Here is a 27965-nt window from a genome sequence, read left to right on the forward strand (position 1 = left end):
TTAAAGTGAAGTGAGTCACAGAAGATGCTACAAGAGACCATTTCCTCACTGCAGGGTTTTAAGAGCTTTATTGGTGGTCTCCATGTAGTTGGAAATAAGTGTGCATTTATTGGTCTATGAAGCACTGTTCCCCCAAGCGTGAAAGTGTTAGTTGCTCAGTCATGTCCAACTCTTGCAACTCCATGCACTGTAGCCCACCAGGCTCCAATGTCCATGGAATTTCCCAGGCAAGAATACTGGAGTGGGTTGCCATTCCCTTCTCCAGAGGATCTTCCTGACTCAGGGATCAAACCCAGGGTTCCTGCATTATAGGCAGATTCTTTACCGTCTGAACCACCAGGGAAGTCCAAAGATTAATACTGTTACATCAAAACAAACTTGGAAGTTCAGTCTTCGAGCTGGTTGTTTAGGTGTTTGCTGACATCTTATCTCACAGCTTCAGTTGTGTCTGACTCTGTGCAACCCCGTGGACTGTAGCCCCCCAGGCTCTCTGTCCATGGGATTTTACAGGCATGGATACTGGAGTGGGTTGCCATGCCCTCCTCCACGGGATCTTCCCAACCCAGGGATGGAACCCACATCTCTTATGTCTCCTGGATTGGCAGGTGGGTCCTTTACCACTAGCGTCACCTGGGAAGCACTACAGCTTTATTGGTTGACCCAACTCTGCAGTTGAACATTCCCTGAGCAACACAGTCTTCTGTACTCACATGCATCTCCTACTTTTCAAAGATGCTGATTTTAACAGATATCAGTGAGTGATTATGCTGGATTGCAACAAAATTAAGGAGAAATTTATTTTCTAATACAGAGGAACTTGAAAGTAGGATTTGAGAAGGCAAGAAACTCAAAGTGAAAAATGCATAAGCTCCCGGGGAGAAGAATATCCCCATTCCTGATTATTTTCCAGGTAGAATAGTCACTTAATAAATATGTAGTAAGTGATCATTGTATTCCAAGAAGTATCCCGGAGTTCACTTATGAATAAAAGCCTTTGGGTAACTTTTCAAAAATCAAAAGTTTGATCAAGTCAATAAGTGAATTCAGTAGACAAATTGCTTGTCCACCATGCTGTGCTAGGGTTTGTTTTTTTTTTTTTTGGTGGATCGGGAGAGGCATGGAATTAATCCAATTTTTACTCTGCCACTGACTTGTAACCTTTCAAGCGGGTTCCTGAGTGTCAGCTTCCTCTCTTGTAAGAGATGGAATAATAATTCCAGTCTTGTAAATCTCACAGTTGTATAGGTCTCACAGGGCTGATATTCACAGGGTATCACACAGAATAATGACTGTGAAGCCCTTTGAAATCCAGGAAATTTATTTTCTAATACAGAGGAACTTGAAAGTAGGATTTGGTCTATGAAGCATTGTTCCCCCAAGCGTGAAAGTGTTAGTTGCTCAGTCATGTCCAACTCTTGCGACTCCATGAACTGTAGCCCACCAGGCTCCAATGTCCATGGAATTTCCCAGGCAAGAATACCAGAGTAGGTTGCCATTCCCTTCTCCAGAGGAGAACATTATGTAGTCCCCATCTTCAGGAAACCTATGTTAGGGTCAGAGAGGTAAGACAGACAAATGCGAACCAGCCAACACAAACTCCTGGACAGTCCAAGTTCAAGAACCAACTATTGGGTAGATACTTTAACCTATCATTGGGAAAGAAAGCTAAAAATGGAGCAGTTGGGTAAAAATGTGATTTAAAAAAATATATCAAGAAACCTAGTGTTATGTATTGATCACAACTATGTACTATGTATGGTTTGGGCTTCCCAGGTGGTGCTAGTGGTAAAGAACCCACCTGCCAATGCAGGAGATGTAAGAGATGCACATTCTATCCCTGGGTCGGAAAAATCCCCTGGAGGAGGACATGGCAACCCACTCCAGTATTCTTGCCTGGAGAACCCCATGGACAGAGGAGCCTGGTGACTTATGGTCCATAGGGTTGCAAAGAGATCTTTACCATGACTCCTGAGGAGTGACTGTCCTGTTAGGATTCCTTCAAAGGCAGTCTAGCCATCCGTGCTTTGCATGCCCTGGGAGGACCACTAGAGAGAGGCACCTGCCACAACATCCATGTATATATCGACACCATGCTCCAGGGCTCCCCTAACTCTTTGGACAGGGTATCTCCCCACCTTTGATTAACTTCCCACCTTTAAATTTCATAAAAGGTCCTGGAGCTATATACGTGTTATGCATACACTGACTGTCTAGCTTTTAATCTGAGTCCATCTGACAACAAGCAAGAAAATGGAGCTTAGAATACCTGAGTGAGGCTGTGTGACTTATATGAATATAAAGGGACAGGCTCATTATCATTAAATTAATAGATCCCAGAAAATACATAAAACACTTTATTAGCACTGAAACCTTAGGGAAGATAATATTTCTATCTCTCCTGAAAAATCAGGCGATTGTTTAAATCATTGCCCTCTGTGGATCCACCATCCAATAGTCCTGGCCCAGAGAGACTTCAGTTTCACCACGTCATGGTTTTGCATTTTCAGTTTGTGAAGGGTAGATTGTTAGTCCTGAGCCCCAGCTGGTCTCCCCAAAATACATATTTCTATGGGAAACTAAAATTGCAGAGAAGTCAAATACAAAGGTAGGAAATGATTTTAGCTGCACAGTGCAGTCTCTACTGGGCCTGTCCTGATTTGCTGTAAATTGTAGCCTGAGAAGCAACGCGTCTTTCCCACTCGACTGACAGCCATCTCTCTTTTCCAGTGCTCTGTTTCCTGTGGTGGTGGAGTACGGATTCGCAGTGTCACGTGTGCCAAGAACCACGATGAGCCCTGCGACATGACGAGGAAACCCAACAGCAGAGCTCTCTGTGGCCTCCAGCAGTGCCCATCCAGCCGGAGAATTCTGAAGCCCAACAGAGGCACAATTTTCAGTGGGAAAAAGCTACCAACACATGACCCCTTCAAGCCTGTCCCTCCAACTACACCCAGTCCCAGGGTGCTGACTACACCCAGTCCCGGGGTGCTGACTACACCCACAGTGCCTGGGCCTCTGAGCCCAAGCGCTCCGACAGTTAACAGCCCTGATCCTTCCACAGCCTCCAAAGGAGACCTGGATGGGAAGCAGGGGCAGAATAGTTCAATCCAAACTGAACTGGACACCCATAATGTCATTTCCACTGGAAGTACTTCCCAGCCCATCCTCACTTCTCGGTCTTTGAGCATCCAGCCAAATGAAGAGAATGTTTCCAATCCCGACACTGGTCCTACCTCCAAGGGAGACCTTATCATCACAACGACGAGTGGTTCTGACTTGTCAACTTCCAGCAATGCTGTGACTTGGCAGGTGACTTCGTTTTACAGTCCCTTGACCAAAGAGCCAGAAATGGAGATTCATAGTGGCTCAGGGGAAGACAGAGAACCATCTGAGAAAAAAGATGAGAACAACTCTGTGACATGGACCAAGATCAGAGTACCTGGAAATGATGCTCCAGGGGAAAGAAGTATAGAAATACCACTTGGAGCTCCACCAACCCCTTATCTTGTGGGGACATCTCTATGGCCACCCTTTAGCACAGTATCAGAAGGACTGGTACCCAGCCAAAGGCCCATTACTGTCAAAAATGGAGCATCCAGAGCTGAAGGGATGGTCACTGAAAAGCCAGCTAATACTCCACTCCCTCTGGGAGCAGACCACCAGCCAGCATACTCCAAAGAGCCAGTAAACCATCGCCCCCCAGAACTTCCAAGCAACATGAACCTAACACAGAGTCCCGGACCAGTCCTGACCAAGGAAGATGCAACAAGTCTGATGGCTGAGGGATTTCTGCTGAATGCCTCAGATTACAAGCATCTCTCGATGGGACACAGCCCTGCCTACTGGATTGTTGGAAACTGGAGTGAGGTAAGAGTTCTGTTTCTTACCCAGGCCTGATTCTATATGGAATTAGCTAGGGGTGTTGCATTTCTGTGCAGATTTCCAAATGGACTTGAAAAAAAGTGAAGCAATCAGGTCCATGCCCTCACCTCCCTCTTCACCTAACTCCACATATGAAAAAAAAAAGTCCAGGTTAAGAGAACAATGTAGTGAGATAGAGTGAGAAGAACATAGAACTAAATTGGAGACCTGAGTCAGCCAGTTGTGTGACAGTGGAGAATTCAGTCTGCCTCTCTGAACCTGCTTTTGATCTCCAGAACCATGAAGCTAGTACAAATCACCTCTCCTCTCCAATGTCCCTTCCAGCTACAAACTGTAAGAATCCTATGAGGAAGGACCAAAGAATCCATAGGATTCAAAGAATCCTATGGGAGGACCTGAGTTCACATTTCATTCAGAAAGCCAATGTTGAGAATCTGATTTAAACCTATCAAGTAGTCACAATTGGAATGGAAATCTAAAACAAACTTCTTTAAAAGAATTCTATGCTTACTTTATTAACAATTCCTTTTTTTTTTTTGACTCAGTGTTTGCTTGTATTAAAAAAATTCTCTTGAAAAAAACTCTTTTTGACTCATAGATAGAGTAAGAAGAAAATAAACATGATGACAAAACATTGGTTCCTGTTTTCAGGCTTCAGGAATTTGGCTAGATATTTGTTTCTCCATTTCTAAAACTAATTACATCCTTTGAAGCATCACAATCATTTCTCACCGATTTGTATTTTGAATGCACAGTATTTGAACTTGTTAAAAATAAATTGACAACTCAAAAGAGAACTTTGTGGCAAAATAATCACATGTTCAAATCATTCAGCAATTTTTATGACGATGCATGACTCATCTCCCTAGCTAAAAAGAAGTATTAGCAGCTAATGTAAAAATAAAAATACATTTAATTTATGAAGCATGTTAATTTCCAAACCACTTTCATATGTAGTCTCCTGTTTTCTCCTTTTCATAGTCCTGGGGAGCAGGTAAGCTCTCCATTTGTACCAGTTCACAATTACAGAAACTAAAGATTTTTAACAGTTAAGTGACTTGTCTATAGACATGTAAATTGGAAGATGAGCCTTCTAAATCTTTCCACTCTAATCTGCAGTCTCTCTAGTGAATTTTAGCAGCAGCTGACAAGTTCACTGTTTAAAATCTGTTGTATAAATCAGTCAGCACCATTGGTCCCGAAATTGACTATACTGGCAAAAAATAGGTATATGCAACCTTTCAAATTTTTTTAATTTGTATTCAAACTATGTTTTCACATTGATCTATTTTGATTTCTAAAGTGAAATCATGTTCATTACATTTTCTGTCAATGGAGAGTCATCTTATTATCTCCATTTTCAAGTAAAGAATCCAGTTTCAGGAGGACAAAAAAGATTTCCAGGCTTAGAGTAATCCAATTTGTTCAGAAAAGGAGAGGAATGAATCTCATGATCCCTGACATTTTGGTCAGATTTCTTTCCGTTAGCAAAGTCTAAATGGGCTCTTAATGATGAGAAGTACGTTGACAGTGAATGCGTATGAAGTGTGTGCTATGCTTTATAGAATGACTTCATGCTATTTCACATGTAGTCACTCCCATAACCCTCAGTACAGCCCAAGGAGATTGGTAATGTAGCCCCCATTGTTGAGATGAGGAAGAGCTGAAAGGTGAAGTAGCTAGCCAGAATCACACACACATGGAAGGGATTTGAACCCAAGCAGACAGACTTCATAGCCTATGATCCATTGCTTTACAGTCAGAAGCATCACACTGTCTCTGCCTTCTGTTATATTTGTTTCTTCCTTTATCATATGATCCATAAAAACAATGCCAGTTATGTGGTAACCCTGGGTAGACAGATGAGAAAATCACATGGTTCATAAGAAGGTGCTTTCAAATAACATTGAGGGCTTGTGGTTATTCTTGAGTTTGCAGGAGCAAATGGTCACTGAAGTGGATTCAGCCAGCCTAGATATTTGAAATGAAAATGTACTGTGTAGGTTTATGAATGGTATCATTTCACACAGTACCCTCAAAAGGTATTTTTCCTTTCAAAAACATGGGTCACCCCTAAAGGACTTAAATAGGCTTACTGTCCTCTATCCAACAAAACAGTCTGGTCTAAATTCAACAACAAAGAGAACAAGATTTGGAAACTGAGGCTACCTGTTAATTTGTAGGATTTTGTTAATTAGTCAGTGGAGATGAAGTCTGAAAGCATCTTCCGTTAAAGACAGCGTGGGCCTTGAGAAAAATACAAGGAAGGACAAACAGAGGGTGAAAGACTAGTCAAAAGGCATGTATATGGTATCAATATCAGAATAAAGTATGAATGACATTGTACATAATGGCATATGTACAATATGTGTGTGTACTTAGAAGTCATGTGCAGACGCACAGTGAGAGGTAGGCTGTTGTTAACAAATAGAGCCAAACAAGTTATGGTTCACCAAAACAGAAGTTGATTTCTCGCTCACATAATAATACATGGTAATTCTATGTCTGCAATGGTAGCGGTAGAGAATGAGGCTCTGACCCATGTGCAGTTCTTTGAGACTCCAGTCTGACAATGGCTCTACCATCCTCCCGTCTTCAAATTAGCCCTGTGGTCACCATCCTAGTCACAGTTAGGAAGGAAAAGAGCACAGAGGCTCTCCCACAGGAGGTTTTATGGGCCAAACTTAGAAGGGGGCATTTATTACTTCTGCTCATGTTCCACTGTCTAGAACTCATTTGACCCAAGCCAAGTGCAAAATGGATAGAAAACATAATCTAGTTGAATGCTCAGGAGGATGAGGAAAAAGGACTGTAGTGAGGATCTAGCAGTCTCTGCCACTGAATGACATAGCCCACTGTGTGTTTTAGGTGGCCCATTCCGGAAGCAGTGAGGATAAGGGATATGACATGTTGGGAGGATACTGCAGTAGTCTAGATGAGGAATGAGAACTATGACAAGAATGCTTGGGATGAAGAGGGAAAGATAAATTCAGGAGATATGGGGAACTTAAAATCAGTAGGACTTTGTGAATAATTGGATGTGGAATGTGAGGAGAAGAGAGGTGTAGAGGAGTCTGTCATGACTATTCCATTGGAATCTTGGGTATCCAATGGGTGGTGCTCCCATAAACTGAGATATCATACAATGTACAGAAAGAGTGAGTTTCAACAGAGATAAAGAAAGGATGATGAGTCCAGTTATAGATTGAGTTTAGTTGGCAGGACCTTTGGGATATCCAAAGGATAACCAGCAGATGTTTGTGTGTATTTATCTGAGGTTCTTGAAAGTGGTGAAAACTGGAGATGGCATTTGGTGGCCATGACCAATAGGGAGAAGTTCAAACCTTGGAAGTGAGCGAGGTCATCCAAGTACAACCTGAAGGCTGCAAACAGGAGTGGCCCAAGGATGGGACTCTGGAAAACACTAACATTTTAAGAAGCTGGCTGGCAAAGAGATCCCATGTGAAAGACTAGTAAGGAACAGTCTACTAATTAAGACTTAAATCAAGAGGTGTAGTGCCATGGACATCAAGCAATGTGAGAATTAACAGTGAACCTAATGGATCTTACAATGAATAAGTCACTGGTGACTTTTGGGGAAACATTTATAGTATTGAAATGGAAGGAGACCCTAAAGTACAGCCCAAGGAGAGACCCTTTCAGGTGAAACAGTCATCACATTAGGAGGGTTAATAAAGATGGACAGCTCTTCTCAGTCCACAGAATAATATATTACAAAAGTTTCATTAAAAAGTAGCTTTGGATGACCTAGAAATTAGTTTCCTTTCTCATCCTCTTATGTAAATGTGTTTTAATGCTTTTGTTCTGAGGATATTTAATATATGTTAATTGACAAATGTTAATTGATCTAGTGAGAAGTTACTATATTCAAATAAAGTAAACCTAAATAGAAGTACCTATCAGCTCCAATGACTGTTTAAGCCCAGAGGTTAATTGAAACATTCTGATTATAGGCAATCAAGATACAAAGAATTAATTCTATCTCCTGTCATCCTTTGACTTTGACAGAAATAAACTGTCTTGCTGAGTACATCATAGCTCACCCAATATTTGGCAACCATGGTGGAGCCGTTGGGGACTATTAATTCTAGGCAGTTTGGCTGGAAAGGGGGAATTGGCCCAGACTGCAGAGGTTTTGAAAGCTACAAGGATATTACCAGCCTAGAAGTCCACATTTGGCAGGAGTCCCCTCCATGACTGGGCTTGGTGCCTGCTCCCTTTAAGCATCTTTTGAGTCAAAATGTTTCATACACAGAACTGTCTGAGAGGATCAGGATTCAGAATGAAAACTTTGGGTTGTGAGTTTCCCACTGTCCCCTGATTTTTTATTCTACCCATCTCTGAAGTTGTTTCTTTGGGATTGTCCCTCCCTAGAGTGGTCTCATTGGCCACTCAGTCACTACACCTTAGGAAGTCCAGGTTAACCACTGAGATCAGGCTTCCCTGTCCTACTAGAAAACCCTAACAGTTTTTGGGTCTGTGTCTGTCCTCTCATCGTGTCTGTCATCTCCTCTTTATTTCCTGTTTGTTGTTTAGTTGCTCAGTTGTGTGCAACTCTTTTGCAACCCCATGGACTGTAGCCCGCCAGGCTCCTCTCTTCATGGGACTCTCCAGGCAAGAATACTGGAGTGGAATGTTGACTGCAGCACTGTTTACAATAGCTAGGATATGGAAGCAACCTAGATGTCCATCATCAGATGAATGGATAAGGAAGCTATGGTACATATACACAATGGAATATTACTCAGCTATATAAAAAAAAAAGACTGACTACATTTGAGTCAGTTCTAATAAGGTGGATGAAACTGGAGCCTATTATACAGAGTGAAGTAAGTCAGAAAGAGAAACACCAATACAGGATATTAACACATGTATATGGAATCTAGAAAGATGGTAATGATGACCCTATATGTAAGACAGCAAAAGAGACACAGATGTAAAGAACAGACTTTTGGACTTCGTGGGAAAAGGAGAGGGTGGGATGATATCAGAGAATAGCATTGAAACATGTATATTACCATATGTTAAATAAATGACCAGTGCAAGTTCAGTGCATGAAGCAGGGCACTCAAAGCTGGTGCTCTGGGACAACCCAGAGGGATGGGGTGGGGAGGGAGGTGGGAGGGGGTTCAGGATGGGGAGACACCTGCACACCCGTGGCTGACTCATGTCGATGTATGGTGAAAACCACCACAATACTGTAAACTTTAGTCTCCAATTAATTAATTAAAAAAAAAGAATACTGGAGTGGGTTGCCATTTCCTTCTCCAGGGCATCTTCCCAACCCAGGGATCTAACCCACGTCTCCTGCATTGCAGGCAGGTTCTTTACCACTGAGCCACTGGGGAGGCCTCAATGAACAGGAAATAAAAACATCGTGTCTGTCATCTCCTCTTTATTTCCTGCTCATTTAGGCCCAGTGGTTTCCAGTCTGCTGCTGGGTGGCATATAGAAAAAAGTAGGGATGCTTTGTTTATTACAGTGCTGGCGGAGAGGCTGATGCCAGCATTCAGGGTCTAGGAGCCAAAGATCATGAGGGTCCTATGACATTTTGGGAAATCCAAAATGCCAGTAGCGCCACAATAGTCAAGAATGGTGGACACTCGGTTGCTACTCTTGTTAGGACCCTTGCCCTTGCTCTTGCCCTTGCTGGTCTGGGTAATTACTATCTTTGCTCTCCCCAGTGCTTTCCACATATCATCACAAGCAATGTATTGGCATATTACTACCATATCACTCTTCCGAAAGGAATTTTCTAATCATTCCGAACACCTAATCATAAATTGCTAATGTCTCTTCATTGCATATCAGATCATACAAAGTCCACTCTATTATCCAACAGCCCTCACATCCTTGAATAATTCAGCTTTCAACATACTAACTCCTATGCCTTCACCCACCTAAGCCTCAGCAAATCTCAACTGCTCTGTTTCCACTAAACCTTCTGCTCATCTCAGCTCAGTTCCTTTGTTTCCATGGTTTTCTCTGCCTGAAATTTCCTCTCCTTCTCCTTTTATTAATAAATCCCACCTGTTCTTCAGTATCAAGCTTTGAGCTGCGTCTTCCATGAAGACTTTCTTGCTCTTTAATATTGGAAGTAAGTTCTAAAGTTCCTTAGTATTTGATCAGAAATCTCTCTCACCTTGTCCTCCCACTTTCTGTCCTGTGCTGAAGGGCTGTTCACAGCGTATGCCTCTAACTACTTGTGATTTCAAATATTAAATGTGTATGTCCGACTCTTTGTGAACCCATAGACTATAACCCACCAGGCTTCTCTGTCCGTGGGATTCTCCAGGCAAGAATACTGGAATGGGTAGCCATTCCCTTCTCCAGGGGATCTTCTCAACCCAGGGATCAAACCCAGGGCTCCTGCATTACAGGCAGATTCTTTACCATCTAAGCCACCAAAACCAAGTTCATATTGTGAATAGACATAAAACTTGAAAGCAGACATTCTAGGTTTGAGTATTAGCTCCATCACTTACTGACTGTATGTTCTCTCCACACCCATTTCCTCATTTTTAAAATGAGGATAACAATGCCTGATTCATACGGTTATTATGAAATAAGAGGAATAATAACTTGTGTGTAGAAGAGTGTCAGGCATATAGGAAGTGCTCAGTGAGTATTTACTTTGAGATATATTACAAGACAGAAAACTCAGGAGCTTCACACTGTGCGTGGGTGTGGATCTCACTGTGACAGAAGATTACTTCTCATCCCATTGCCTCATCATTCAGTCAGATCCCCTGGGCCAGTCAGTGAAATGTATGCTGTGCAGTCATGTAAATGGAAGTGACAGTGTAATTTTCCACAGCCTTTCACAGCAGTTTTCACATGATTCTGATACAGCCCTGCACAGCAGTTCCAGTTCTGAACACCCCAATACCTGCTCCTTGACCTGGTAAATCAGTTATCACAGGGTCACTGGCTGTAAGGAGGGAGAAGGTTCCCAGGACAAAGAGAAGCTGTTCCTCTGCCTCCTCAGGATCTTCTCTTCTCTGCACCCCCCACTCCCAATTTTAAACCAACATAGGAGACAATCAGTGGAATCCCCTTTCGCTTACTGCATTCCATGAATGTCCTCCTGTCATCTTTGTCTTTGGACTCGTTTGCTGCCTAAATAGAAATTGTCAAAAAGGAATTAAACAAATGTCTACTCACATCTGAACCCTACAGGACTAGACTCAGTTCCCCAGAGACACATGTTTATTTACCACATAAATATGGCACAAAGAGCTATAGACATCACTTGAGATGTACCAAGGTCATCATTAGCCTGGGAATTTGGTTTCACTAGCTCCTCTCCTGGGTTTAGAACAAACATTGTTTTTTTTTCCTTGCCATGGTGTGAAATTAACATTGTATTGTCTTTGTGACCTTGAGCATAACTGCTAAGCTCTCTGGGCCCCAGAAATCTGGAGAGTGGGACGCATAGCGATGACCTTGCAGGTGTGCAATGTTTGTTTTTGTCGTTACTTAGTTGCTCAGCCCTGTCCGACTCTTTGCAACCCCATGGACTGCAGCATGCCAGGCTTCCCTGTCCTTCACTGTCTCTGGGAGCTTGCTCAAACGCATGTCCATTGAGTTGGTGATGTCATCTAACCATCTCATTCTCTGTCGTCCCATTCTCCTCCTGCCTTCAATCTTTCCCAGCATCAGGGTCTTCTCTAATGAGTCGGCTCTTTGCATCAGGTGACCAAGTATTGGAGCTTCAGTTACAGTGCTATGTTTAATAGTTAACATTTGTAGATCACTCACTCTGTGTATGGATTAACTCTGCTGTTCTCATAGCAACTTAAATGAGGTCCTAGTCTTATCACCAGTTTTACTTGCTAGAGAAGTTAGGAAACCACCAAAGATCACACAATTAGTGAACTGCAGAATTCTAATTGTATCCCGAGTCTCTGAGGTTAGAGAAAATATAGGAAAAGTACCTGTTGTGTAGTTGTATCCATTATCTATTACCACAATAGTGCTATGTAACAATCAACCATAAAACCTCAGTAAACGTTCATTTTTGTCCATGAGTCTGTGGATTGCTGGAAGTGTCTTCTGACCCAGGCTGAGCTTAGCTGATCTCAGCTTATGTTTTGAAGGGTTGGCTGAAGGCTGGCTGGTCTGGGATGGCCTCAGCTGGGTCACCCAGCTTGATTTCACATGATCTCTCATCCTCCAGGAGGTTAGCCAGTTTTATTCTCATGGCAGAAACAAGGGTCCGAGAGAGAACTAAAACAAGCAAGATTTCTTAAGAACTTGCACACCATCATCCACTGCAATTTCTTGGCAAAAGAAAGGTACAAGAACAGTCCTGATTCAACAGCTGGGGAAATACATTCTATCATTTGATGAGAGGAGCTGTGAAGTCCATTGCAAACAGCATGGGTGTGAACAGTGGGGTCACTAGTGCAATGAGTCTATGCACTTCAGCTGTTATTATCTCTAATATATTTTATATATATGGGCTTCCCTGGTAGCTCAGCTGGTTAAGAATCTGCCTGCAACGTAGGAGACCCGGGTTTTATTCCTGGCTCGGGAAGATCCCCTGGAGAAGGGATAGGCTACCCATTCCAGTATTCTTGTGTTTCCCTGGTGGCTCAGCTGTTAAAGAATCCACCTGCAATGTGGGAGAACTGGATTCAATCCCTGGGTTGGGAAGATCCCCTGGAGAAGGGAAAGGCCACCCACTCCAGTATTCTGGCCTGGAGAATTCTATGGGCTGTATAGTCCATGGGGTCACAAAGTGTCAGACATGACTGAGTGACTTTCACTTTCACATATTTTATATATACGTATTATGTGTATTATGTATATGTGTATATAAGTATTATGTGTATGTATGTATTATGCGTGTGTGTGTATATACACATAGGTCTGTGGAATGACTACGAGCTACAGGCACACTGCTGCATTTCATCAATGCTGTTCATGGAAAGGGATGAGTAGAAAATAGCCTAGGTCAACAGTTTTTTCAACTGGCTCATTTATGGAGGTAAAGGGCTTCCCTCCTGGCTCACTGGTATATATACACACATAATACAGTGCTCAGTTCCTCAGTTGTGTCTGACTCTTTGTGACCCTAAGGGCCACAGTCCGCCAGGCTCCTCCATCTGTGGGATTTTCCAGGCAAGAATACTGGAGTGGGTTGCCATTTCCTTCTTCAGGGGATCTTCCTGACCCAGGGATCGAAGCCACCTCTCCTGTGTTGCCGGGCTGATTCTTTACCACTGAGCCACCAGCAAAGCCCATTTGCCTCCATAAATGAGCCAGGTGAAAAAACCATTGACCTAGGCTATTTTCTACTCTTCCCTTTCCATGAATAGCGTTGATGAAATGTAGCAGTGTGCCTGTAGCTCGTAGTCATTCCATAGACCTTCTAGCCAGGATACTTTGTAAAGGGAAGCAAATTTCCATTTGCACTGGGTTTTCCTCCCACATAGAAATCAGGGATTCTCAACCCTGGCTGCTTATTAGAATCACCTGGGGTTTGTTTTTTTAACTACTCCTGCCTGAGCCCTACCCTCAGCCATTCCGATTGCTTGCGGCGGGAGCCCCAGCGCTGGTTAAGTTTCTGAAGCTCTGCAGGCAGGTTTAGTGAGTAGCCAAGATGGAGGAGCCCTGCCTCCGGGGTGGGGTGGGGCGGGGTGAGCTGTAGGTGAGGAAGCGACCCTGAGCCTCTGTCATCTCTCCCTCCTCCCGGGCAGTGCTCCACCACGTGCGGGCTGGGGACCTACCGGCGGAGCGTGCAGTGCAGCACCCACGTGGATTCCGACTGCGCCACCCTGCGGAGGCCAGACCCGGCCAAGAGGTGCCACCTCCGTCCCTGCGCTAGCTGGAAAGTGGGAAACTGGAGCAAGGTAATGGATCAGCTCAGCAGTGTTTCGGGGGGCGGGGGCGGGGGCGGGTGGACTTACACCAGCGCCATTTGCTAAAGTAGCTTTCCTGCCTCGCTTCCTGCCTCCCTGCTGCTATAAACTGGCAGATGAGTGAACCATAGGCCTTGTCATAAGCCTACTTTCAGTTACACAATAGCCTTAGAGCAAGCACGAAGTTTTCATTAGCCCACATGTTTTTATCTGCTTGTCCTCCCTTACCGGATAAAATGAGAAGGAAAGAAGTTAAATTTGTGTAATTTAATTTGCTTGTCCAGCCTGCGACACTATTTCTAAATTGCTTAAACTTAACATTATAATTAATAATGATACATGAGCAGATGTGTAATTAAATCATGGTTCAGCAGCTGCTCACAAAGCATGGAATCTACCAGACTCAAAATGAAAAGAAAGCTGAAACATCAAAGGTTGGTCTTTAAAAGTGTCTTTCCTATGTTGATCTCTTTGAAGTGCGATGTTCCTGTCCTTGCTAACCTAGAGTCATTATTGATTTCTCTGTGCTGCCTGCATAGGCCCTGGTGAAAGGCTTTGTCAGGTCTTAGGATTGGTTGGCCTTGGTTCTTCTGGGCAGCAATCAGGCCCAGATCACCTGTCACCATGATGGGGCAGAGCCAGCCCCTGGGGGATACAGATGCACCCAGGTCATAGAGCCACTGGTCGAGATGGGATTCAGAGCCATTTGGCAGGAGGGGTGCAGAGCTATGAGCTGTGCATACATCCTCTGTTGCCAAGCGCACCCTCCATACCCCCTCACATCAACACACCTTGTAGGCACCATTGCCTTCTTCTCTCTGGGGAGCCAGTTTCCCTTGCTGGCCTTGACACAGAAGGAGAAAGACCTGCCCCAAAGTTTGGGGAGGCTGGCATCTGTTAGCACCCTCATCTGGTGGAAAACTCAGGTCCCCAGACAAGCAGGACCATGAGGTGTCTCACTGGCCGTCTCTGGTTCTCCTGGCAGACTTACCTGACAGACAGGAGCAAGGACTGTCATTAATCTGCAATAGGCCCCCTTTCCCAAAGAAAGGCTCTGATCTTTGGCAAGAGAGAGAAAGTAGGGCTACTCCCTGAGAAAATCACCACACATTTCTTTGATCCCTGCCAACATCCCTTTTTTCTGTTCTCATACCGTTTTTCTTTAAGGAATGAATGCTTGTTGTTGTTGTTGTTGTTTTCTTTTCTCTTCCAACTCATAACAAATTCCAAAAGGGACCGAATGCCTGGCTACAAATTCTCTTCCATATCCAGAAAAATCTCAAGAAACATTTCTGTCCCTGACCTTGCCAAATGTTGACCAAGTCCTAAAGTTCCACTTTCCCATCACTGGGACTAATCCTTTCCTTGGAAATTACATGGCTCATAAAAAGGACAGATGTGTGAGATAGCTCACACTTTTAAAAAGGTCAGTCCAGTGTAAAATTCCAGGAATTCTAGCTGATAGAAAACTGGAATGGGAGAGCCAGTAGCTCTTGGTGGGGTCAGACCCCCTAAAGGAAGCCCTGCTCTGGCAGCTCATACCTGCCCTGTCAGTCTCTGGATCTCTTCTCTGTCTTGGCCAGGAGGCTTGCTGATATACTTATTAACCCCTGTACCACTCCTGGTGTGGTATAGAAGCTGTCTCAGACACATCACCAAGGTCTGCCAGAATGTGGCGAGCACCATATCTAAACTCAAATCCTCAAAGTTACTCCATTCCTGTCAGTACTATCCTATCTCCTCCCTCAGGATAATAGATAAACCTTCTGTCAAAGACCCCATTTAACTACTGAAAGTCAATTGCCCTGATGTCTGTTTTTTTCTGTCATTAGGAATACTGAATGCAGGACTTGCGTTTTTCCTAGAGATGTTGATTTAAATGTGATCTTAAATTTTGGTGACTGAATGACACCAAATTTTGGTGACAGCTTTTTGACTGCCATGTTATTAACCAGTCCATTTGGATGTCTGAAGTCTAAATCATGTACTCGGAAAGATTTGAAGGGCATCTTAGTTTCACTGTTCTGTTGGGACGCTTAAACTTACTCAGAGGCAGACCTCCAAACCTAGAGTAGGCTCACCCCTGCTTTTACCTTTAAATATCCAGAGAGTTTGTTGTTTTTGGTGTTTTAATCTCTAAGTCTTGTTCGACTCTTTGTGACCCCATGGACTGTAGCCCGCCAGGCTCCTCTGTCCCTGGGATTTCCCAGGCAAGAATACTGGAGTGGGTTGCCATTTCCTTCTCCAGGGGATCTTCCCAACCCAGGGCTCGAACACGTGTCTCCCACATTGGCAGGTGGATTCTTTACCATCTGAGCCACCAGTGAAGCCCACCCAGAGGGTTTAGACTCTGCCAACTCAATGGTTTTCCTTTTCACAAACACCTTCTCAGAGGGCCGAATTCTAATTTGATCTTGACTCTTTCTTCATTATCCCACCAACCACAAGCCCAGATCCAGAGACACTTTAATCTCATGGGACTAAGGGTATGCCATAGCCTCACCTGAAGCCACAGAGCACACCTGAGGTCCCCCAGATTACTCACCAGAAACTCCCCACTGCTGTGTGTGCAGCCTGAATTACAGCTGTTCTACAGGCTTCTGTCTCCAGCCCCATATTCATCTCCTTGATGGAGTCCTGATACAACTGCTGTGGACATTTTCTCATATTTGTGACAGTCCAATGAGCCTGTGTATTAAGATCTCTACCTTTACAAAGTCCAGAAGTTGTGTTTGAAGTGACTTGCTTCTTCTTCATGCATTGATCTGTCTGAAACAAAGTTAAGATCATGGTCTTTAGGTTTGTCCCAGAGGCATACTGTAGAAAGCGTAGTTCTACAGAATTGAATCCTAGAAGCAGCACTGGGCCTGGGATCAGACATGTCTGGGGTGGCAGCCCCACTCTGTCACCAAGGTCTTCCCTGGCAGCTCAGATGGTAAAGAATCTGCCTGCAATGCAGGAGACCCGGGTTCAATCCCTTGGTTGGAAAGATTCCTCTGGAGGAGAGCATGGCACTCCAGTATTCTCACCTGGAGAATCCCATGGATGGAGGAACCTAGCAGGCTACAGTCCGTAGGGTCACGACGAGTCAGACAGGACTGAGTGACTTAGCACACTAGCACACACACACCGTCACCAGCATAGGGTGCTAATCCATTCTTCCAGCCTCTTAGGAGCTTTAGTTTTCTCACCTCTGGGAAATGAAGTACATCACATGGCCTCTACCAACCTCATAAAGTTGTACAAGTCAAACAGTGTTCATGAAACCACTTTGTAAATGATAAAAAACTGTTCATATAAAGCCTTGGGTGAACTTTGAGCTCTGGGTAAAGGCTAGGAGTAGTTCTCAGGTGCTTACTAACTTCTGGCTTCCTGGACTTGGGGCAGGGGACTGTGGACAGGGGGCGGTAGAGTAAATCCTGTCAATCCATCAAGTCTCCAGTCCCCAGTACTAAGGAGTCAGGGTCCTCCATGAACTTTGGCAGACTTGACCTCCCTGGTGTCCTGGCACTCACCAAATACCCCTACACGCCTGACACTGCACAAGAATTTTAGATGAACAATCTTATTTTCATCCAATAAAGGACGTTCTTTATAATTCCCACTGAGGAAGTGAAGGCTTAGAGGGTTTAAATCATTAGCACATGATCAGTTGGTACTGATACTCTCAATTCTGAAAAACCATCAACTGGGGGACAACTCATCAATGTAATGACAGCTTTTCAGAAGGAAAGGAAACACTGCATAATAAATATGTATGCCAGTCTAAGACGCATGACAATTTCAGAACATTAAAATTTAAGGGAAAAAAAGCTGATTCTTGTGCTGAAAGAAATGCAATAAGTGACAAAGATGAGCTTAAAAAACCTTCAGTTGGGTTTGACACCAAAGTTATGCATCATCACACACTTACTGACTGAACATTTTGACTGTACCTCCAGCAGTTTTATAAACTGGTGATTTAACAACCTCTTTATTATCTCTCTCAGAATGTTAATAACTTCTCATAGTTCAGTCTAACAGATTTTGATTATTTCTGAAATGAATCAAAGATTTTTACATTTTCTTGGAATGATCTGTCTCCCCACCTAGGCAGTGTTGCAATTTTATTTTAACAGTAGCTGACTTTATTATCTGTCACTTTTTTTGAAAATAAAAGTGGCAACCTTTTCTTATGACCTTTCATTTCATAATATTCAGTGCTACATTTTTTTTTTGGATCTGAACTTTTACAAATGAATAATATAGGGAAAGAGACCCTGTCTTGCTAAGTACAGACTTTCATATATAACATGTTCCCAGAAACATATTGAAGCCCAACGTGTAAAATTTCATAACAGAGAATTGCATGTTATAGGGGAGTTTCTGTGCCAGGAAAGCAAAAATTGACCTTCCAGAAGGAAAATAATACACTCAAAATCACTGCATTTATTTTCTTTTGGTATTATTTACTGTATGTCTAACCTGTTAGCCACTTTTGGAAGCCCCTGGTGTTTTAGATGAAGGGAATCCCTAAGTGAGAAAAGAACAGCAATTAAAGAAAGCCTTTAGACTCACAGAAAGCATGAACCCAATATCACTTTAGATGAGGACTGATGTTCAAACCATGAGATCCTTTATCGTGGCCCCTTCCCATCTCTCTTTCTCCATCTGTACCCTCCACTCTAGCATTCTGATAGACATGCTCCCAAACAAGACTTGTTGCTTCACTCCACTTGCATAGTCATTCTTTCCACCTTGAATGTCCCCCGCACTGTTTGTCAGCTGAGTGAGCATTTACCCACGTTACAAGATACAGTTCAAGGTTTGTCTCCTCTTTTTGAGCCTTTCCTTCTTCAAGTAAAATCAACCACCTCCTCCTCTGTTCCTTCACTGGATTATGAACAGCTTATGACATGTCATCTTCATGACTTCTACTCATTGCATGACTTTTTCCTTCTGCTAGATTGGCGTACAGAGCCGGCACATAATTAAGTGCCTAATAGCAGAGAGGAAGTGAAGTGTGGGGATGGGGTGGGGGAGTAGACAGATGAATGAATTTTGGTGCTGTTCAAATAGAATTTTTGAAATGAATTATTTTTTGAATGATCTTAAGAGTCTTATGAATCTGTTTAGTATTAGGAAAGGAGCAAAAAAGAATTATTTCCATGTCCTTGCTTAGTACTTCCGGAGAGCAAGAAAGTATTCTGAAACCAAAGCATAATACAAGTCCAGTGATCCCAGACACTTATATCACTATAGAATATGAAAGAGTTTAATCATCCAATTTATCCTCTTTTTAATGCTAATGGAGAAAACGGAGGCTTACAGAGGTGCAGTCACATAGCCACTTGGTGTCAGGAGATACTTGAACGCAGTCTCAGTCAGTTCAGCTCAGGTCAGTCGCTCAGTTGTGTCCGACTCTTTCCGACCCCATGAATCACAGCACGCCAGGCCTCCCTGTCCATCATCAACTCCCGGAGTTTACTCAAACTCATGTCCAATGAGTCAGTGATGCCATCCAGCCATCTCATCCTCTGTTGTCCCCTTCTCCTCCTGCCCCCAATCCCTCCCAGCATCAGGGTCTTTTCCAATGAGTCAACCCTTCACATGAGGTGGCCAAAGTATTAGAGTTTCAGCTTCAGCGTCAGTCCTTCCAATGAACACCCAGGACTGATCTCCTTTAGGATGAACTGGTTGGATCTCCTTGCAGTCCAAGAGACTCTCAAGAGTCTTCTCCAACACCACAGTTCAAAAGCATCAGTTTTTCAGGGCTCAGCTTTCTTCACAGTCCAACTCTCACATCCATACATGACCACTGGAAAAACCATATCCTTGACTAGACGGACCTTTGTTGGCAAAGTAATGTCTCTGCTTTTTAATATGCTATCTAGGTTGGTCATAACTTTCCTTCCAAGGAGTAAGTGTCTTTTAATTTCATGGCTGCAATCACCATCTGCAGTGATTTTGGAGCCCCCAAAAATAAAGTCTGACACTGTTTCCACTGTTTCTCCATCTATTTCCCATGAAGTGATGGGACAAGATGCCATGATCCCACCATCTGCAGTGATTTTGGAGCCCCCAAAAATAAAGTCTGGCACTGTTTCCACTGTTTCTCCATCTATTTTCCGTGAAGTGATGGGACCAGATGCCATGATCTTAGTTTTCTGAATGTTGAGCTTTAAGCCAACTTTTTCACTCTCCTCTTTCACTTTCATCAAGAAGTTTTTTAGTTCCTCTTTACTTTCTGCAGTCTCCTGATTCCCAATTTCAGGTTGGTTAATTTCACTATACTCATTTGAACACTAGGTAGGAGTCCAACATGGAAAATGTATCAGGATGGCTCCATAAATCAGAAACGACACAAGGAAGAACTGGTTGTGAGTGTATTATTTTTCTCTCTGCCAGTGGCTTCTGTAGGCTAAGAGGATTCTTCATTCTAACTCAGTCTGGTTTGCTGATCACATCAGTTAAACAGACTGGCGTGGGAACCAGAAAATGGCTAGACCTGTTTGGTCGCACATGGGCATTAGCCAGTCCTTCTCTTCTCCTTAGCCTGGCTCCTGTCCTCAGTCTGGTCCACAGGCTCCAGGTTAGGAAAACAGGAATATAAATAGCCCTCCTTTAGGGCAAAAAGAAAATGAATATAGTAATTGGCATTCGATACACCAAGGCAGAGCAGTTTTCAAAGTGGAGTGATTTAATGCCCTGCCACTTCCCTCTTGCTAACTGAATCAGAGGCCCTTCTGAAAATAAAATAGAAAAGTCACAGATTTAGTGAGTGCCTTCCTTAATATTTACTTCAACATATTAATCAACTTCATTTCCCCCTGAATGTGAATGCACTCTTTGACAAAAGGGTAATGCTAATTTGAAAACTCTAGGAATAACAGATTGTAGCAACAAATGAAAAATAAGAAAATAAACCCGCATTGTACACTATGTCTTGTAAAATTCCTATCCTTAATAAAGAGCCCTCTTGTCTTAACCTTGGGTTATTTCCTGGAAATCTGTCAAACAAAGGGCTGCTTTGTGTAGAATTTTCTGCATGTTTGTTCTGTGGCTGATTTTAAACTGGCAGTTATTTCATTCTCTGTGTGCTTACAGCATGGCAGGCAAATGAAGTTTTAAATTTGCTTTTGGGGGGCTGTCTGGCAAGTGTTGCTTATTTCTGAGAAGCTAAATACACTTGATTTATGGAAGCATTAGAGCATCCATCTGCCCCCTTGTCTCATGGGCCCACATCTGCTATGCTACAACCCAAGTTTTGCATTCAGGTGACTTGCACTATCTGCCAAATGGCAAAAAAAAGGGGGGGGGATCAGTATTTTGAGAGGTACCTCTAATGAAAGGTTCTGAGAAATTTTCTTTCACCATCCACAACACTACAATTATGACTATTCCACCATAGCTGGAAAGGGAACATGGTATTTTACCAAGTAGAGAAGGGGCCAGATGAAAACATACCTTAGAGCAGTGGGCTTTGGTGGTGGTGTATTTTCTCAGTCAAGATGTAATGAGAACATTTATGGAAGGATGGGGAGGGTGCAGAAGGCTGCTCTTTATCCCCATGGTAACCACAGAGTTCTTTGGCCCACTGGGAATCCGCAACTTCCCTTTTCTCAGAATTCATATATTCATTCCACAAGCTGTGGGGAGCATCTGTGCCATGCATGGCCCCATGCTGGATGCTCAAGACGCAACGGTGACCAGGACAGATGGGTTTCCAGCTTCAGGGCAGTGAAACAGTCTAACAGAAAAGATGGACAGAATAAATAGAAGTTGTTTCACATTTCAAGTTCTTGCAATGGAAACAGAGAAGAATTTGAGATGAATAATAAAAGAAATAGATATCCTTTGGAGAAGGTATTCAAAGATGACTTCATAGAGAAGGTGACATTTAAGCCAAGTCTAAAGGAAGAGCAGTAGTGAGTAAAGCAAAGGATGGAGGAAGGAAGATTCAGGACATAAGGACCACAGGACATATTATTAATCCACAGAAAATCCAGGGGAGAGGGGCTGAGGAGCTCAGGGCTCAGCCTCCATGCCATCTACCTCGGGTCCCCACCTGGGGGTGGACAGTGACAAGACAAGCCGGGACTGGCCTTGAGAGACTAGGGTGCACAAGCAAGATGAGCTGAAGCGAAACTGATGATGATAGCATTCTATATAGACTGAAGACCAAGTCTTGGAAGCTCGAGTTATGATTGAATAAAATCTACCTAGATGAAGGATGGAGGAGCTTCCAAAGTTCAAGAGGTCAAAAAGTAAACCAAAGAAGTCCTCCTGAATACGCCACATAAACGTAGGTGATTTGGGGGCAGCCGTGTTTGTCGTGAGCTTCAGGAAATCAGCAACCTGCTGGTGAAGAGTTCCTTTACTGGGATCAGGGTGCAGGGGCTGCTGCACAAGGTTCGGGCATGGGCGGGGGAGTCGGGAAGACCTCTCTAAGGGCTTGCCCTGGGCATGGGTTGGGAACACCCTTGGTGATGGAGGCATGCGATGGCGGCCTTAGGAGGAAAGATGATGGGCGATGGTGACGTGCAGGGAAGCCTGGCGGTGGGGCCAAGGACAGGGTTGGCCTACTCCCGGGATGAAACCACTGAGCAGTTATTCACTTTGTTTTCCTTAAAAAAGGGTGACCAATCCTGTGTCCAGAGTCAGGGAGAAAGGAGGTTTTCAGCAGAATTCTGAGGGGGAGTTGGGTGTGTCTTGGCAGAGAGCTCCCCTCGTGGGCGGTTGCATTTGCCTCCAGTGAACACAGACATCCTAAGGAACAGCTGCACCGGCGTCACCCAAGCCCACCCCCGCGTAATCTTCAGGCTAGCCCCGTATAACAGTTGTTGCCCCAGTTTACAGGCATGACAGGTGAGGCTCAGAACGTTTCTGCAGCTCATCCAAGGGCTCACTGTGAGTCTGTGACAGAACAGCGTTTGTCACCCGGTTCTTATACTTCACACCTGCATTTTCTAACACGGGGAGCCCCATCTTAGGGAGCTGTCAGAGTGACTCTTCTCTCCACAGTGTGTGAGGAAAGACAGGTCACCAACCCCTCTAGAAGCTGGGCACTCGAAGCTGCGAGCTCTGTGATCCTTTGTGAACCCCCTCGATATCTGGGCATGGACGGCCTGACGCCAGGACTCAGGTGTCCCCTTTCCTTTCATTCAGTGCTCCAGAAACTGCAGCGGGGGCTTCCAGATCCGGGAGATTCAGTGTGTGGACAGCCGGGACCGCCGGAGCCTGAGGCCGTTTCACTGCCGGTTCCTGGCCGGCCTTCCCCCTCCACTGACCTCAAGCTGTAACGTGGAGCCCTGCGAGGAGTGGCAGGTGGAGCCCTGGAGCGAGGTACTGCGCCTGGTGCACCATCTACACAACTGGGAAAACAGGAATTTCTGTGTCACCTTGTGAGTCCAGGGAAGACCACACATGCCTCAGGCCAGTGGCTGGCCTCTATTCAGCCAGTGACTGGCCTCATCAAGCCAGTGGCTGGCCTCCTTACATTCACGCCTTACACTGCGTGTGTTACTGATCCAAAGGTGGGTCACCTGCCCATACACAGTAAATCCAATCTGTTGACACCAGGTTGTGGTGAAGGAAAGTGTAACATTTATTATAGCTAGTGTGCCAAGCAAGGAGTCCAGGTAGTTAGTGTTTAAAAGGCTTGAATTCTCGAAGGCTTTCGGGATAAAGTTTCTAAAATCAGAATGGGGCGGGGGGTGGTGGGAGTAGTAGGGTGTGTGATCAGCTCGTGGAATTCTTCGGACTGGTTGATAGTGAGGTAATCAGGAGTCAACATCATCAGCCTTCTGGGTCCAACCCCAGCCTTCTGGGGTCTACATGCTTGTGGGCAGCATATAGTTAACTTCTTCCCCCTGATAGGGGTTTCAATATCTATGAAACAGCTCAGAGGACATGGCTCAGATTATTATCTATAGCCCTTGAGAAGGAAGTAAAGGTCTTTGACTTTGTTTAATGGCCAGCCCAATATTATTATTATTATTTTCATTTTGCTTGATTGTTTTCCTTTCTGCATTTTCTCACTTTGTGATTAAATTTACACTTTGGAAATTGGGGAAGGCCAAGGAAGTTTTTCTATAGACAAGAGGCGGGTGGAGGACATGGTGGGGGAAGTGGAGGTGGGGGTGAGGCTGTGCTGGGAAGGCCCCTTAGGGTCCTGCTCAGTTACAGGTGGGGAGGCTGGACAAGCCCAACAATTTGAAGGCTATGTTGTGTGATTTAAACTGTGACTGTTCAATGTTTTATGACCTAGTCTCAGTGGATATACTGGGGAATTGGGGTCATACATGAACCACCTTGATGAGCAGCATATGGGACAGATCATCACATGCCCCTCTTACCCTGGGGATAATGGTCAGATCCTTTCCACACAGTATGATTTCAGAGTCCTACTTCTTAAATGCCCAGATCCTTGTTTACACAAATAAGGGATGTGTGTGTGTGTGTATGTGTGTGTGTGTGTCTCCATCCTGTGTTGCAAGGGCTGGGATTCTGCTTCATCTTTGTCTTACTTCAGTATGTGAAACCAAGTTACTGTTCTTTGGTGAAATATAATGATTTCATTTCCCTAGTGGCTTCAATAAAAAAGAAAATACTCCCAACTACACTATAATAGAAATAAGAGGGAAAGAAAGAACTCAGTGTGTTTTGAGTGTGTCCATGCACTGGGCATTTTACTTACAGTACTTGTTTTAATTCTTGTAACAACCTGGATGGTAGGCCTTATTGATTCCATTTTATAGGTAAAGAAAGAATTTAATTGAGACTCAGAGGTTAAGAAGCTTGCACAACTAGAAAATAAATTGTGGAGTATTAATTCAAGTTTCAAGTTGACTCTGATTCCTGTATTCTATACTGTAGAATTTAGGTGAATAGACATGGACCAAAGAGAGAACTAAGAACAGTAAGTCAATAACTTTGCATGCTAGAAAAGGTAAGACAGAAAACCACAGTGTGGGATATAGAATTAGTGTCCAACCCTGGAAGACTGAACCCCCTCTTGCTTCTTACTGTCCATTGGGTCAAGCAGCCATGCTGGTTCCTCAGGCCGCTGGTGTTTCCTGAGGGCAACAACCACCACTGTCCTCTCTTTCACCTCCTTCCCTGTCTTGCTGTGGGACATAAAGTGCCTACCACTCCCAGGCTCTGGACTTAGGCCTCTCAGCTTTCCATGTTTGCTGAGCCTGGTGACGTACTTAGTCACTCAGTTGTGTCCAACTGTTTGCGACCCTTTGGACTGTAGCCCACCAGGCTCCTCTGTCCATTGGGTTTTCCTGGTGACAGCTTCCAGAATCCTGGAATTTGCAGAGGAGCTTAGATAGCCTTGTCAGAGAAATTGCAATTGCGAGTTATCCAAGATGACCAGTTGTATCTGCTCTCTGGTTGTGAAAAAGATATTTTCTGTCTATTTCCTCTTCCACAGAGTCTCAACCATGAGCCTGTTTCCAGAAGACCTCCCAACGCCCTTCTTAATAAATTGCTCTGTTCTGAGCAAACCACACAGTTGGAAGACTTTCCTCAGAGGGAACAGTAAGGACAGAAAATACTGAAGTTGGTTGAACATTTCCCCGGAAATGTCGGGGGACTGTTTAGGGACTGGGCACCTTTAGGTGCTTTTCCTGAGCCCTCATGATGCTGCTCTGTATGTGCATATTATCTAATGGATGCCTTCATGGGAATGTTCTGGGGTCCTCCTGTGAGTGTCACCCAGCCTAAACTACTTGCCATGGAAAAAACCTTTCAACTGTGAGAATGTCCCTCACTGGTTCGCAAACTTTAGCATGCTTCAGGATCACTTGGAGGGTTCGTCAGCACACAGATGTCTGAACCCCATCCCCATGGTATCCAATTCAGAAGTCTGGGGTAGGGCCTGAAGTTTTGCGTTTCTAACAAGTACCCAAAAGATACTGAAGTTGTTGTTCTGGGGACCACACTTTGAGGACCACTTTCCCCTTCCTGGAGATTACTTAGCCAGGTAACCCTGTGTCTATATGCACACATACAGGAATACAACAGGATCTCAAATGTGGGGTTCCTCTCCTTCCCTCCTCATATAGGGTTAAAAGCAGTGAATAAGTGGGAAAAGATCCGTGTTGACTCTCCAAGTTGGAATAATGGGAAAGCAATGGATTAGTTATTTTATTGAACAGAAAGGTTAATTGTGTATAATTTCCCTGTTTTCTATGATTACCACCACACACATAGTGCCTAATGTAATAGGCATGATATTGGCAATCATAACTGTTTTGTTATTGTTACCGTGCCATAATTAAGATTTTTCAAAATACCAAGATTTTTCAAAGTGCTTTTCAAAGTACTCAAAAGTATTTTTCAAAGATTTTTGGTGAATTATCTTAATTTTCTTCTAGAAACCTCAGGAAAATGAAACAATATAGCTTAGAAAATTATTCTAGTGAGCAAAAACCTGACACGTTTTAGAATTATATTCTTTCAGGAATCAAACTTGTCACCTCGAATTTATTTTGTGAACATTGCAGCCAGTGCACCAGACCCTTAGAAAACCTATCAACATCACCATTTCAAACATGGATAAATTTAATTCTAAAACTTAATGTAGTGAGGAAGGAAGGCTGAGTCCCATTTTAATAGGAGATGAACAGAACAAAATTCTATTGCAGAAGTGTGCTCTCCATTAGGACTGTCAGAGCTAATCAGAATAAAAACACCTACATTTTATATTTTGGTTTCTTGACCAGAATTCTTTCCGTTTGACATATTGAACTATTCAGCATTTTCTGATTTTTTTCCCCCTCCTCTTATCCCCAGAATTTTCTTTATCAGTCTCCTTTCTTTAGGTCTTGTTTCACCACTGTTTTTGTTTCTGTTATTGCTTTTTTGGCCTAAACAATGAAAATATTTTTTCTCAGAGTTATAGAAGCTGGAAGTCTGAGATCAAGGTGTTGGCAGAATTGGTTTTTCTTCTGAGGCCTCTTAAAAATTCTTTCTGTTTTTCTATTCAGCTTGAGTGATATCCACTACTCTTCTAACTCATTGAGATGTTCTTCTGTAATATCTAATCTACTACTGATTCTTTCTAATGTACTTTTTATTTCAGTTATTGTATTTTCACCTCTGTCTGGTCTTTCTTTATATTTTCTAACTCTTTATTGAAATTCACACCTTATTCATTTATTCTTCTCCTGAATTTATTAAGCATTTTTATGATCTTTACCTTCCCTATAGCTCAAATGGTAAAGAATCTGCCTGCAGTGCATGAGACCTGGGTTTGATCCCAGAGTTGGGAAGATCCTCTAGAGAAGGGAATGGCAACCCACTCCAGTATTCTTGCCTGGAGAACTCCATGAACAGAGGAGCCTGGTGGGCTATAGTCTGTGGGGTCGCAAGGAGACGGACACAACTAAGCGACTAACACTACAACTACTACTATGTAATCACAACTGCTGCTGCTGCTGCTGCTAAGTCACTTCAGTCGTGTCCGACTCTGTGCGACCCCGTCCCTGGGATTCTCCAGGCAAGAACACTGGAGTGGGTTGCCATTTCCTTCTCCAATGCATCAAGCAGATTGTTTACCTCCACTTTGTTTTGTTCTTTTTCTCAGACTTTTATCATGTTCATTCATTTGGAACAGATTCCTCTGGCTTCTAATTTCGCCTAATTCTGTGTTGTTTATTCCTATTGGGTAGGTTGGTCACATTTCCCAGTCTTGCAGAAGTGGCCTTATGTAGGAGATGTCCAATGAGGCAGCAGCACACTCCCCTTTGGTCACTAGAGCTGTATGCTCTAGGGGTACCCCCCATGTGGGCTGCATGGACCCTTCTCTTGTGGTGGAACTGACTACTGTGGGAGCTCTGGTAGGAGGGGCTCTTCCTGACCTGGTTAATTCCTAGGCTGTGCCTCACATGGTGGCTAGTTGCGTGGCCTGGGGATCTTGGAGCTGTTATTGGCCCACTGGTGGGTGGGAGAGGTTCCAGTGCAGCTGGCTGTGGGCCCTGACAGGGTCAGGGCTGGTGCTCTCCTGCTGGTGGGAAGGCTGGGTCTTAGGGCTTGTTTCACCACTGTCTTTGAATTGACCGAGTGGCCATTGTGAGGAACTTGACACAGATGTTCCAGGTTCCAATAGAGATACTAATATTCTTAATAACAGTGTGGATAACAAATTAATAGTAAATTTTAAAGAAAATATAATTCAATTGACTTTTTCTGTCTTGGGTTCTTTAT

The 27965-nt window shown here is 43.8% G+C and overlaps 1 protein-coding gene across 3 annotated transcripts in view; it reads left to right on the forward strand.

The window, feature by feature from the left end:
* Positions 1-27965, forward strand: part of ADAMTS12 (ADAM metallopeptidase with thrombospondin type 1 motif 12) — a 378754-nt gene that overhangs the window by 327808 nt on the left and 22981 nt on the right. For 2 of the 3 annotated variants that reach the window (XM_043887193.1, XM_043887192.1), the window contains 3 exons: positions 2728-3867; positions 13608-13760; positions 22917-23093. In XM_043887193.1, the coding sequence (XP_043743128.1) occupies positions 2728-3867; positions 13608-13760; positions 22917-23093 (1470 nt within the window). The remainder of the gene's footprint in view (positions 1-2727; positions 3868-13607; positions 13761-22916; positions 23094-27965) is intronic. The other variant, XM_043887194.1, reaches the window with a different exon arrangement.

Source organism: Cervus elaphus, chromosome 25 (genome assembly GCF_910594005.1).
Source record: "Cervus elaphus chromosome 25, mCerEla1.1, whole genome shotgun sequence".
Classification (NCBI taxonomy): domain Eukaryota; kingdom Metazoa; phylum Chordata; class Mammalia; order Artiodactyla; family Cervidae; genus Cervus; species Cervus elaphus.